At 33.8% G+C, this 13,893-nt stretch overlaps 1 protein-coding gene across 1 annotated transcript; it reads left to right on the top strand.

Moving 5' to 3' along the window:
* Positions 1 to 1,068: 1,068 nt before the first annotated feature.
* Positions 1,069 to 13,416, top strand: LOC108476013 (copper-transporting ATPase PAA1, chloroplastic). The gene is made up of 17 exons (XM_017778055.2): positions 1,069 to 1,652; positions 1,758 to 1,811; positions 1,896 to 2,049; positions 3,690 to 3,764; positions 3,914 to 4,191; positions 5,567 to 5,782; positions 6,104 to 6,202; positions 6,374 to 6,523; positions 7,295 to 7,441; positions 7,763 to 7,813; positions 7,910 to 8,082; positions 8,892 to 9,024; positions 9,353 to 9,450; positions 9,642 to 9,885; positions 11,881 to 12,084; positions 12,453 to 12,533; positions 12,818 to 13,416. The coding sequence occupies exons 1-17, from the start codon at positions 1,215 to 1,217 to the stop codon at positions 13,097 to 13,099; spliced, it is 2,877 nt and encodes a 958-aa protein (XP_017633544.1). The 5' UTR covers positions 1,069 to 1,214; the 3' UTR covers positions 13,100 to 13,416.
* Positions 13,417 to 13,893: the final 477 nt, after the last annotated feature.

Genomic DNA, 13,893 nt, shown 5'->3' with positions numbered 1-13,893 from the left:
AATAGAAAATATTATTAAAATTTAAGAGTTTAAATTCAAACTGTTAGGGGTTGTTTGGTTTTTCAAGTCTTAGATTATGTTTTGTAATAGGATTACGGAAACGTAAATTATGGGTGGAATATGAGATTATATTGCTTGGTTGATTTGATTGGAATGTAATATTGATGTGTTTGGTTGACGGGATGTAAGATTACTTCGAAGCACGTTTTACTTAATTGTCCTTGTTATGGAATTTGTTTTTTTAACAATTTTAATTCCTTTAATATATTTTAGACTCAAATTCTATAAAAATATGATAAATTATTACAAGTTCTTCTTTTTTATTACAATTTATATATTAATAAGTAAATCTATTTTGTTGAAATAAATTTATAAATCATAATTATATATTAATAATGTTAATATTCACCGAGTTAAAATTCAATCAACATTTATAAAATATATATATTTTAAAATAAAATCATATTCATTAAAAAACGAATAGATTGAAAGAACAAAACAAAGTGAAAACAACTCAGGGCACAACTATACTCAAACCAACAAGCTTGCCTCATACACTTTTACCTAAACCCCCTAGTTTTCACCCAAATGCTCTAATCTATCAACATGAACAATACCAACAACAGAAGAAGGACAACTAATACAATCAAAGTAGTTCGCTTTCAATAAAGTCACCATTACTAATGTACAAACTGCTTTATTAGCGTCCATACCAATCCATTAGACATATAGAGTGAAAACTTAAAATTATATATCATAATCAAAAACGTCCAAAGCACTAGAAGAGAGAACTTTCCACAATATTTGATTGTCAAATTCAAGAATAATATCATCCCTATAACATGATCGAAACTAAGATAAAACTTTAAAAAGGATCAAAAATTCCATAAAATTGGAGATACAGCACACAAAATTTCCCCTCATTATGCACAAATGCAGCCCATTCCATATATCCACTATCAACAAAAATAGCACCGCATTTATGATTTTTATTTATTTATTTTAAGTTAGTTTAATAATATATTGTATTTGTAAATATTATAAAAATATATTTTATACCGCAGAGAAGCTGAAATAAAAATTTTAAAACGTTTATATTGAGTTTGACGTGCAGCCGCGGGATATTGTACTGAAAAGTAAAGAAGATAGGGGCCTCAAATGCCTTGGACTTTCATGAGATAGTTTCTTCTCTATGCTGCAACTCCAATCTTGACATGGAGTCAGCACTTTCAGTTACAGTGCCCACATTGGCTCTCTTCTCCATCCCCAGAGCCTTAAACCGTCATTTCTACTACAACAATTGCTCTCTCATCGCTCGATGCATCCGTTCTCGTCTCTTTCCTCAGGGCCGAGGAGTTACTCTTCTTGCTTCCCGCTCTTATTCGTCTCCACTTAGGAGCTTGTGCGCTGCTCCAGTTCCCCAACGTTTACACCGCCGTTTGGAGTGCGTCGCGAGTTCCGCAGCTTATTTTGGGGCTGCTGGCGGCGGCGGCGTTTATGGCGGCGGCGATGGAAGTGGTAGCGGTAGCGGTGGCGGAGGTGGAGATGGTGGGGAAGGAACGGGCGACGGGGACTTGAAGGCGAAATTGGGAGCGGGAGCCGTTGACGAGCCATCTGCTTTATCTCCCGATATTATTATTCTTGATGTTGGGGTATGGTTTCCCTTTTTTTTTTACTCCGTATTTTATTCATAAATTTAGAAAGAAAAGAAATAGCGTCAGGTTACTGATTCTTTCCCTTAATTTCTCCGGGCTTAGGGAATGACTTGCGGCGGGTGTGCTGCGAGTGTGAAGAGGATACTAGAAAATCAAGTAAGTTGTCTCAATTTTTTCTTGCTTCTTTTGTAAATCGAATCAGTTATTCCTATCTCATTGTATCACCGATTTGAAATGCAGCCCCAAGTGTCCTCTGCTAGTGTCAATCTCACAACAGAAACAGCAATAGTGTGGCCGGTTTCCGAAGCCAAGGTTGTACCAAATTGGCAAAAGGAGTTAGGGGAGGCGTTAGCTAGACAATTGACTAGCTGTGGCTTTAATTCTAACCTTCGAGGTACTAAGTATTTTCATCGTCTTGGTCGTCCAACTTTTTGTTGTTTGAATATGCTTTGCATGTTTCTTTTCACCTATTTCTAGAAAATGTGCTCGATTAGAAAACTTCATCAATTCTGTGTAAAGCAAACTGTTTGTGCTTCATTTGGTAAGTGCTTTTTTTGTATTTAATTTGAATTTTTGTTGCTTTTTTCCACTTCTATTCTTTTTTTCTTTTTTTTTTTTGCTAAAAGAGTGGAAGTGTTAACCAAAGGGAGCCTTGATAGTTGATAAGACCAAAAAGTGTTGCTAAAATTTCATCATGGTAGTAATGTGCTTATTTAAGGATTAATCACGATTTGAGTTAGTATGCATTTAGATGGCATGGTAGAGCTATGTACTTAAGGGCCCGTTTCTAAAATTTTGGTGTCATGCACATGGCTCTCGGAGACCATGAGTTGTATTGTTCATTGAGGTTTCAGTCATAGATTTGAACTTCCTCTGTACTAGTAGCTTGAAGTATAATCTATCATCTCTCATGTAAGATTATCAATTATGAAATATTGGACGGGCCAAAATGTTTATGGTCTTGAATAATAAATATTATAGCATCTCTTGTGAATGACGATCCATTAAGCTCCTCTAACTTTAGATGAGAGAGTCATAACACATGTTGACATTTTTTTTTCATATGATTCATGTATGTTTGGTGGCTTTAGTGATAGGTCAGAGAACTACTGAAGGAGATGTCTTACTATAATAATGAAAAAGGTTTTGTTGAAGAGCAACCATAATTCCTTATGGTATGTCTCTGAAACTCAAGACTCTCATCTATATATAGATGCAACAATACAAGCATTGAAGTCATAGATATAATTAATTTACCATTTCTCCTTTCAATAGGTCAGCTGTGGCGGCCACTTGGATAAAATGGTTGGAGGATTTTCTGGTCGTGCGGAACGCTAATCTTTTGAAGAATTAGTTGTGTCCATTCTATAGTAGCTATAACAAGAGTCCTCGTTCTATGTTAATTTACAGCAAAGTTGTTGTATTGCAGTTGAAGACTGAAGGAATACTAACAACCTTAATTTTGTTTTGGAGGTTCTCATCGGTGAATCTCTTGCGAGTAACCTGTATGCATTACAAGGGGGCTATCTAATAACAGTTTGTTAAATAAGACATGATTGCTTCAGCTTCATATTATGGCCGTGTATCTCTTAATTTCCTATAATTTTCCTCCCAATTGTTTTACACTTATTAATTATTAATTTGTTTCCTCATATTTTAACCCATACCATATGGTATTTGCCATTGTTTGAGAGCATGGATTGATATGATCCTAAATAGATTGTCATGGTGGGATCTTATCTATGTAGCCATCTCCAGTGTAAAAAAAAAGGCTCTCTTGTTGTTTTGCTTTGAGATAAATTTCTAGAAAAGATTGTGCTGCCAGTCAGTCAAGTATAATTTAACTAGGAAACTTTTCTATTTATTCTTATTGTTCGTGGCCAAGTTTAGCCTTTCTGATCTATTTTCTTGACAGACTTCCCTTGGTTTGCTTCCTGATATGACTTGTGTTCTGGAGAGTTGTAAATTATTCCATAAGTTCCTCCTACTAATCTACATTATGGATTGATTGCTTGGCTTATTTCTTCCATATAGATTCAGGTCGAGATAATTTCTTCAAAGTTTTTGAACGGAAGATGGATGAAAAGCGCAGCCGCTTAAGAGAAAGTGGTAGGTACCTTTCCACATTCTTTTTACTTTTCAGTAGATAAAGTGGTAGATACCTTTTCATATTTCTTTTGCTTTTCAGTAGATTGTTAATAGTATGCTAATGTTTGTCTTCCTAAGTAATTCGGGTTTAATTGCTTACACTGTTATAGGTCGCGAGCTTGCTGTCTCCTGGGCTTTATGTGCTGTGTGCCTCATTGGCCATGTCGCCCATTTTTTAGGAGCTAAGGCTTCATGGATGCATGCATTTCACTCAACAGGGTTCCATTTGTCATTGTCTTTGTTTACATTGCTTGGTCCTGGGCGTCAACTTATCTTTGAGGGTGTGAAAAATCTTTTTAAGGGAGCTCCAAACATGAACACTTTGGTTGGTCTTGGGGCTTTATCCTCTTTTGCTGTTAGTTCTCTAGCTGTGTTAATACCAAAATTGGTAAGTCTTGATACTTATTCCTACTTGTGTAGTCTATGGATATCCACCTTTGTGTATGTAGACATACGTACATATGAAATGCAGTAAAATAACTTACGTTTTGAAATCTATGTTGTTTATAGCATGTTTATGACTTCAAAATTTTGAGTGTCATGTTATGACTTCTGTTTTTCCTATTAACAAAGCCATGTCTTGTTGTAAGCATACTTTGACTTCTCATTTTAAATAAACTTCTAGGTTATTGATTCCTTTTTCAGTACTTAGTATCAGCTTCTCATATTTCATTTCAATTAGTTTCACCATTGAGAGTAATTTTGTGTTTAGAGTCAGCGTATATGATATTCAGATTATTATTTATACATTCTAGAGTAGTTTCAGTTCAGGGTTTCCTGGACTTGTTGACTCTCTTGTTATTCTTTTTGCCTTCCTTCCTTCTGTTATTGTATTTGAACTGAAATACACCTTGTATGAGTTGACAAATACCAAAAGTTGCATGCCACGATGTATTAAGGCCGTTTAGCATGAAAAACCAAATAGCATCCACATATTGGAATTTAGAATAGGTAGAAGAAAAGCCAATCACAAATATTCTAAGTTTACCGTCACTTGTTAACTACTAAATTTATTATGGAATTGTTGCCAATCTCAACTTTTGTGGTTCATTCTGACTTCTCACTATCATAGCTGTTGGGTGATTGTATGGTCAAAAGAACATAAAGATGTTTTAAGCAAATAAATTGAAGGCCTTTATCATCTATTTCAGTCTTGTATAGTATATACGGGGATACTTCTCAAGCAGGCATAGTAAGAGGATAAAAATGGAACCTAGGGGGTGTAAAAAACCTGGATATCTTATCAGAAACGATGAAGAGTTTTATAAGACCGACATGGCTGCTGAGATTTGTATGCTTAGGTCTTCCATATATATATGCTATTTATCTGAGAGATGTGACTGTTCATTATCTGTTAAGTAAATAAGAAAGAAACATGGTAAATTTGACTATTTAGAATTTGACTATTTAGGATTGAATAGTTGGGAGTCCTCACAAATATTTTGTTTCTTTATTTGGGTAAGACAGCTTTTTCATTAGTTAGATTCTGGTTTATTCCAGTTTTATAATATTTTATTGGTTCTTGCATGGAGTTCCATCTCCGGTTGTTCTTACTAAATTGTAAAATTCTTCAAATAATTTGAAAGTAGACGTTTCTATCATATGGTTTGAGTTGCAATTTGATTTGCTAGTGTATTTGCAATGATTGGTCTGGTTTTCAGATTCTGTTGCATGATTAAAGTGGGGGTGTAGACTGTAGAGAGCATGTGAAGGGGACATTCAGGTTAGACATCAGTCCTTTTTAATTGATATCGTGTTTGCAGGGTTGGAGGGCATTCTTTGAGGAACCAGTCATGTTAATAGCCTTTGTCTTGTTAGGAAGGAATCTTGAACAGAGAGCAAAAATCAAAGCAACCAGTGATATGACTGGACTTCTTAGTAGTTTGCCCTCACAAGCTCGTCTGATGGTTGATGATTCAATTGTTGAAGTTCCTTGTAGCAGTCTCTCTGTTGGAGACCAAATTGTCGTACTGCCAGGAGTAAGTAAATTAGACTTGTGCTTTAATCTGTTATCATCTCGTATCTTAGTGCTTTCCTGTTTGGTGTGTCTGATGTTTACTGTTTATAATTTTGTTATTCATGTTCAATGTTTATTCTATTAGCAAAGAGTGTTGTTCCTTCTTAGGACATATGAGTTATGTTGCTGCTTTCTTTACTTTCTAAACTTAGGAAGCTATATTACTATTGCTGATTTTCACTGTGATCCATTTAATATGTTGAAGTGCTAAACAGTTTCATGAATTTTCTTTTATTGTAGAAGACTTTGTTATTTCTTGACAAATATTCTTGTTTTCTTCTAGGACCGTGTTCCTGCAGATGGAATAGTCAGAGCCGGTAGAAGCACCATTGATGAGTCAAGTTTTACTGGGGAGCCAATGCCAGTAACCAAAGAACCAGGGGTATGGTTTTAAATTTGCCATCTTCATTCCCTCCTCACGGAAAAAAAATTTCCTTCTCTATCTCTTCCTCCTCTTTCTACGTGATTCACAATGTCAATCACTCAGTCCCTAGTATTAATACTGGCCTCCTTTCATCATATTATACCAAATTGAAACTTATGTTTGTGCTAGAGTCAAGTTGCAGCTGGAAGCATCAACCTTAATGGAACTCTTACAATTGAAGTACGGAGACCTGGTGGTGAGACTGCAATGGGAGACATTGTTCGTTTGGTGGAAGAAGCACAGAGCAGGGAAGCTCCAGTGCAGAGGTTGGCCGACAAGGTTCTTCAATTTGTTCCCTATATTTTTTGCAGAACTTATTTCATCTTCAGTGGGATAAAGGGATCTTTTGGTAGATACATTAAAAATACAAGGAATGTTATCAGAGAACTTGTTTGGAATTACTGTTCACATGGTTAACATGGATTGCTTAGTTGTGGAAAATAGGGCACTAGTCTTATCTGCTCTCCGGTGCCACCTCAGATACTAAATGGTTTTAGAACACCACACCTCCCCAGGTTGAATAACTCTGTTAGGCTACTTTTTACTTACACACATGGCAATCTTTCGTCTATTCAACATGGTTTTCTTCAGCCTTTCAGCTGCAAACTAAAGAAGTAATTCTGGAAAGCATATCATGTCTGGATAAAATTTTGAATGATGCATATTTGAAGATTATAATGGAACAGTAAAATTTTTATTTTTCCTGCATCAGTTTCACATGACCTTTATTCTTGCATGCATGAAGCTTTATACATGGTTGATAAATTCTGGTTGATTCTGATCTCCATGGTTTAAAAGTTAAAAAACTCTGTTGAAGTGAGGAGCTGTTGATGTGAAAGGTGACTTAATTCCTCCCCCCCCCTTTTCTTTTTTCCTGATCCTAGCTCAATACAAAGAAATGAAATAATCAATCAACATAAAGAGTTGTATTCTGGTATCGTGTTCTTAATTAATTGGTGTAACGAGAAAGAAAAAGAACCATGGCATGTGTTGTTTACTTTTGGTGGAAAGGCAATTTAACTTTCTTCAAAAAAAAAATTGGAATTCCAGGTGGCTGGACACTTCACTTATGGAGTTATGGCTCTCTCTGCTGCTACCTTTATGTTCTGGAATCTGTTTGGTGCACGAATTATTCCAGCTTCTATTTATCAAGGAAGTACAGTTTCACTTGCCCTGCAGCTTTCCTGTAGTGTTCTGGTATGATACATGGAAATCTACATCCATATTGAACGATCTTTGTGTGTGCATTATATAACTAGAAAGTGAAAAAAAAAAAAAAAAAGGAAAAGAAAAAAAGAACAGTTCACATATTATCTGATTGAGAAAAAAATATGATGAATTGGTTGATATTGCTTCTTCAAAGTGCCTCCTAGTTGTTGCTTTACTTCATAATCTGATGTAAATGTGGATGTTTTGGCATCCATTTTGATATACTCTAGAATTATATTAGTAACTTCCATTTTGTTTTCTTTCTTAACTTTTTAGTCAGTTTCATTGAACCTTTATCTGTTGACATAGGTTGTTGCATGTCCATGTGCCCTGGGTTTAGCCACCCCTACAGCTATGCTGGTAATCCTTGTTTCACCATTTTACACCATGTTAGACTAGTGACATAGTTGAAGTTATAGTTAATATTGTTTTAGTGCCTATATTTGGTATTTTCAGGTCGGAACTTCATTAGGGGCAACAAGAGGATTGCTTTTGCGTGGTGGAAATATTTTAGAGAAATTTTCTATGGTGAATGTAATTATATTTGACAAAACGGGAACCCTTACTATTGGCAGACCTGTTGTGACAAAGGTTGTAACTCCAAGTGGCATGGATCATAGTGATTCCAGGTTGAGTGGTTTCTGAAACTTTAACATTAAATGGCTCATATTGAACTTTCTGGAGTAGAACTATCAGTGATCTAGTGTATTTAATCTAAAATTATCTTTACGTAAATTTTTGTCTCTTTTTTCTTCATGAACTGCCTATGTTGCTATCCAAAGATATATTTTCTTGTGGACTGATTCTTATTCTGCTCATGTTTTTCATGTTTGATGATGAACAATTTAGGAAATCGATAAAACTTGAGTCTTCATTCAACCGTCAGTTTTGCTGTTTTTTTGCAGAAGGAAAAACAAAACATATTAAAGCAAAAGATAAATTTTAGGGAGTTTGAAATTTAAAACTGACTTTTATGATGAGAAAAGGCTTGGTTTTACTTCTATGTGGAACTATTTTATTTATATTGGTTTATTTTTTGCTTTTTATCCATTCTTTATATTATGATTTTTCTATTTGCTCTTGCCTTATAGCAAAATATGAGAAACAATAAAAAAAAAGTGTAAAGGATATGTAGCCTAAATAAGATGGTAGTCCTAGCTCATAAAATTTATCCATATGTGCCGTTCTGGCTCTATATTGTTATAAGTTATTCAGTCTGGAAGTGTAATATTTGCTAAAAGACCAGTTTCTGAATCCATGATATGAAATTAATTGAGAATCGATAATTTTGATGGTTCATCTACACTATGGCTGGATAGAAGATATCCTTGGTGCAAGTCCCAGTTTAAAGTTGCCAAGTATTATGCTAACAAAAATGTGTGCAGCTTTTGCCAGGTTATACATTTTTTATGATGATAAAATGTGTGCTTTGGTGCAGACAACATTTCGATGGTAGTTGGTCTGAAGATGATGTTCTTAAGTTAGCTGCCGCTGTAGAATCAAATACCATTCACCCAGTTGGTAAAGCAATCGTGGAAGCTGCCCAGGCTGTGAAAAGTCCAAACATAAAGGTGCTTAGCATTTTTTTACCCCTATCTTTGATATAGGCTTCTGTTTAGGTATAAATTTAATCCTTCCTTTGATACACAAATATGCAATAAGAAACGCAAAAATTTATAGTAAAGAACAAATAACTGTGACTTAGCTTTCAATATTACTGTCATTTTCAATCAGCAATGAAATTTCCTTTTCTTCTTTTTGAGCTTTCAAGCTCAACTTACAGTGACAGTTCTTCAGTTTTCCGGAAACATCCATGTTCATTACATCTGTCTGGATAGTGATGATGTCCTTTCCATTTATCTATTGGCTGTGATTTTCATGCAAAGGGCTTTCTTGCAGGTAGTGGATGGAACATTTGTTGAGGAACCTGGATCTGGCGCTGTAGCTGTCATTAATGATAAAACAGTGTCAGTTGGGACATTAGAGTGGGTTCAGAGGTATGTATTCTCCGTGTGTGTGTGTTTTCAGTTATTATATAGTATACTAGTAAATGTGATCTTTAAGAGCAGTTTCATTTAGCAGAAATTCATCTTTTTATTTTTAAAAAAGTTGAAGGAATGATTAGGTAATTTCTGACATAGGGATCATCAGGTAATTTCTGTCTGACATAGGAGTTTATTTTCTGCAGGCATGGTGTTGGCGATAGTTTGCTTTTGGAAACAGATGAGGAGCTTAGGAATAAATCTGTGGTTTATGTTGGAGTGAATAATAAGCTCGCTGGTCTTATTTATTTTGAGGATCAGATCAGAGAAGATGCCAGGCACGTTGTTGATTCTTTATATAGGCAAGGAATCAGTGTGTACATGCTTTCTGGGGACAAAAGGAGCACTGCTGAGTATGTTGCATCAATTGTTGGAATCCCAAAGGATAAGGTAAGTTTGTTCCCGATGATTGAACACATTATCCATATAGGTTAGCATTTGGTGTGAAATATTACTTGCCTTTACGTCCCTGCTTACTCATGGGGATTTATAATTTTAATATATTCTAATTTTTTTAATTATGAAAATTAAATTTATGATAATAATTTAAGGTTGATTAATTTTTTGAACTTATTTCTGAGGCATGTTTGGGATAATCATTTTAAATATGGGTTAAATTTGGATATTAAATGAAACTCTAGATAAACTTACAAAATAACTATTTTTAATATTTTTAAAAATGTTTTAGAAAAATTACCAACAAATTATGTATAGATTAAATATACGACCATTAATAATATTATTTTTGTTATTGCTAAAATTAAATTTATGATAATTTATAAAGATATTTGTTTTGAATATTTATTTTAATTTTAAAATTTTTTGGATTGAGTAATGGTCAAATACTAGTAACTTTAAATACATTATTTAAATTTTATTTTTGTAAGGATTTATTTCAGTTTATTTATTTATTTATTTAAAATTTTGCTTGTAGAATTAAAAAGTTTTAAGTGGAAATTGATAGGATAATAATCCTACAAACATAAATAAAACAATTTGCAAGCAAATCAAATATGGATTTAAATCAACTTGGAAGTAGATGCATGAAGAAAAACATTTCTGTACTTTATTCAAAATTAAAATAAAAAATAAGTAGTTAAATATTTGTTTACTTGAGACATATGCTAATATTAAATCAATCCGCGATTCAACATCTAAACTAATAGTTTTTAATGCATTATTTCACAATAAAATAATGATGTCATTTTCATATAAATTCATAACAATAAATATACAATATTTTAGAAAAAAACATGAACATGAATATATAATTTCTCTCTCTCTCTCTCACTCCTTAGTTTAATTATGTCCCTATCTCCGTACTCTTTCAAAATTTTGAAATTTAGTCTTCTACTTTAATTTTAGGAATTTAACCCTCTACTTGACTGATTTAAAATTAAAATCAAATTGACAACAGTTTTATTAGACTTCTATTTATTTTGAATATGTGGCATTTTAATATTCAAAGTTTGTTTTAAAAATAAAGTTTAAGTGATCACAAACATAAACATATTCAAATTTAATAGATATCAATTAACAATGTTGTCAGTAACTTTATTTTGTAAATGAAAATAGTAGATGGACTACATTCTTGAAATTAGAAGCAAGTAAAAAGACTAAATTCATAAAATTAAAAGTAAAGAGACTAAATTTTAGAAGATTGAAAAGTGTAAGGATTGACAGGTAATTATACCTTTTTTCTCTCTTTCTTTCCCTCCCAACTCCAACCAAAACCAACAAAAAAAAGCTCCTAATGTGTCATCATTTGGGACCTACACTTCTACAGTACTCCAATGTTTCTTCTTTTTATATATAGTTATAGATGTTAGTTTTTGAGCTCTGCTTGAGAAAGAGATGGTTAGAGCTACTTGGGTTGTATCAGCTTTAAGAAATCATTGTTGAAGTTAAACGTATCCTGACTGATATTAAGAATTACTGTTTAACATATATGTAAACTACTAACCATTATGAATGCTAATCAATCTATCATAGGTCCAACACTCTGTAAACAAGCTAAAGCTTTAGATTTATGGACTATATTTACTATCAGAAGAAATTTGCTTTGTTTAGTCCAGGAAGAGAGAATCAAGAAAAGAGGTGGGAGGTGGTTGGGGTTTATGTTGGTAGCATTAGTTGACAGAAATTTATGGAAGAATAACAGGATAAAAAGCAGATGCAACTTAAGAATCCATGCTTGGTGAAGGATTAGAAAACTTTCTCAATCTGCAATATTTTGTTCCTAGCCTATAAGAAAAAAGAGGCAATATGTTATATGAAGATTGTTCATACTTTCCCTTTTTACAGAATTTATAGTGACCATCTAGAGCATTCAGACACTAAATCGAGCTTGATTAGATATTAAAGATGGTGCTATATGGTTTCCAGGTGCTCTCTCAAGTTAAACCAGATGAAAAGAGGAAGTTTGTAAGTGAACTTCAGGAGAATCAAAATGTGGTAGCTATGGTTGGCGATGGAATCAATGATGCTGCTGCCTTGGCTTCAGCACATATTGGAGTTGCCATGGGTGGTGGTGTTGGTGCTGCAAGTGAAGTATCTTCTATTGTATTGATGGGCAATCGACTGTCACAGGTATCGTCTTAAACTAAATTTTGTGTACCAAATGGTCGAAATAAATTTTTTTCTTATTTTAATAGTTAAATCTGTTGAATTCCTTTTCAGTTAATGAATTAAATTTTTATTTAGGGTGAACACATATGCGTACAAAAAGGTCAATTTTATTCTGTCAAACATATTCTTTCTATATGCAACTTGGTGCAAGCATTTCAAGCATATTGGCTATGTCTATCACAATTCTGGCAGGCCTTAAAAATCCGGAATGAACGCAGTAGTATATGATGAAATATATTTTGTGAATTCAGTTGCCTTTTCTCCTATCAACTCCATATTCCACATTGCCAAATGTATAACGTAAATCGACTCGATTTATCTTCATGCAGTTGCTTGATGCCTTGGCGCTAAGCCAGCTAACAATGAAAACTGTGAAGCAAAATCTTTGGTGGGCTTTTGCATACAACATTGTAAGTTTTCATCTGTTTTTTGTCTTTTGGATTTGCTTATGGCTCTCTTTCTTGCAAAGCAAGCAAGTAATAAACTTTGATAACAAGTGTTTGCCGCTTCTTGTAGCATTGTTGTTACCAGAAACAATTTCATACCAACCCTTTATATCTTACGACTTCTGTAAATATTGGGTGTGCCTGAGCCTGACTGAAAGGCAAAATCCAGTTTGTTCCTTCTAATAATTCACTTTTATTGTACTTCTTTATGTGAACATCTGATACTGCTTTGGTTTTTACTAATATAGGTTGGAATTCCAATTGCCGCTGGAACATTACTGCCCCTTACGGGGACAATGCTAACGCCATCAATTGCTGGAGCCCTTATGGGTCTGAGTTCTATTGGGGTGGTAACAAATTCGCTGCTCTTAAGATTCAGATTTTCCTTACAACAGCAGCAAGCTTACAGATCATCACTGCAACCGCCACCGCCACCGCCACCGCCACCCTATGCTGCCGTTGATATCAACAATGATCTTGCGATGGATCATTCAAAAGCAAAATTGAAGAAGCCTGATTCTATAACATAGCTAAGAATATATTCTGCCTCTTATAGATGGAATGAGCTACAACTGCAGAAATGTTAGAAATTAAGGGACCTAACCCTTTTTCCTCACTTACATTCAAATAAGTTAAAATCTTTTCGGCTGATAATCTGTAAACAACTCAATGATCCCTTAATTTCTTTTTTCTTATAGTGTATTTTCATTTTGCTGGCTATTGAATTTTTAATTTAATATTTGTTTATAATTTGAATATCACTGTTTAAAATCAAATGTAATATTATTCTAATTTGGTAACTATTCAAATTTTAATAGTAAAGATTTGGTTAAAAACCTAATAGAAAGTAGTTTTACATATTGAATCCGCATATGTAGGGATACAAATCTTCTGAAAAAATTTATGAATGATAGATTAGACCGTTATTGTAATGAACTGATAACTGTAAATTTTGTTTAAATAGTATATTTTCAATCAGTATAGAATTCTAAAATTAATAAAAAAAGAAAAAAAAAATGATGGGATCAAACTTATAATGATGTTCCTTCCTTTCAGTCTATGTTCCTGTACCGTAAACTGTTAACGGCACTACAAGAAATAATAGAAAATTGTAAATCCTGCTGTGATTAATACATCGGTTGGCTGGGTTGTAAGCCGGTGTGCGTGGATGCTACTACTGGTACGTTAAGGGACATATAAGTGGTATTTTGATTGTGTGTATTAACAGGTTCCATGCTCTACTTGCACCAAGATGTAAGGGTCTAAACTCTACTCTCAAAAAAATTTTCACATCCGTACGCACCACAGGATCCCGATCGCACCA

Source organism: Gossypium arboreum, chromosome 3, assembly GCF_025698485.1.
Source record: "Gossypium arboreum isolate Shixiya-1 chromosome 3, ASM2569848v2, whole genome shotgun sequence".
Lineage (NCBI taxonomy): Eukaryota > Viridiplantae > Streptophyta > Magnoliopsida > Malvales > Malvaceae > Gossypium > Gossypium arboreum.
Note: the sequence above shows the minus strand (reverse complement) of the source record. Positions and strands in the feature narration are given on the sequence as shown.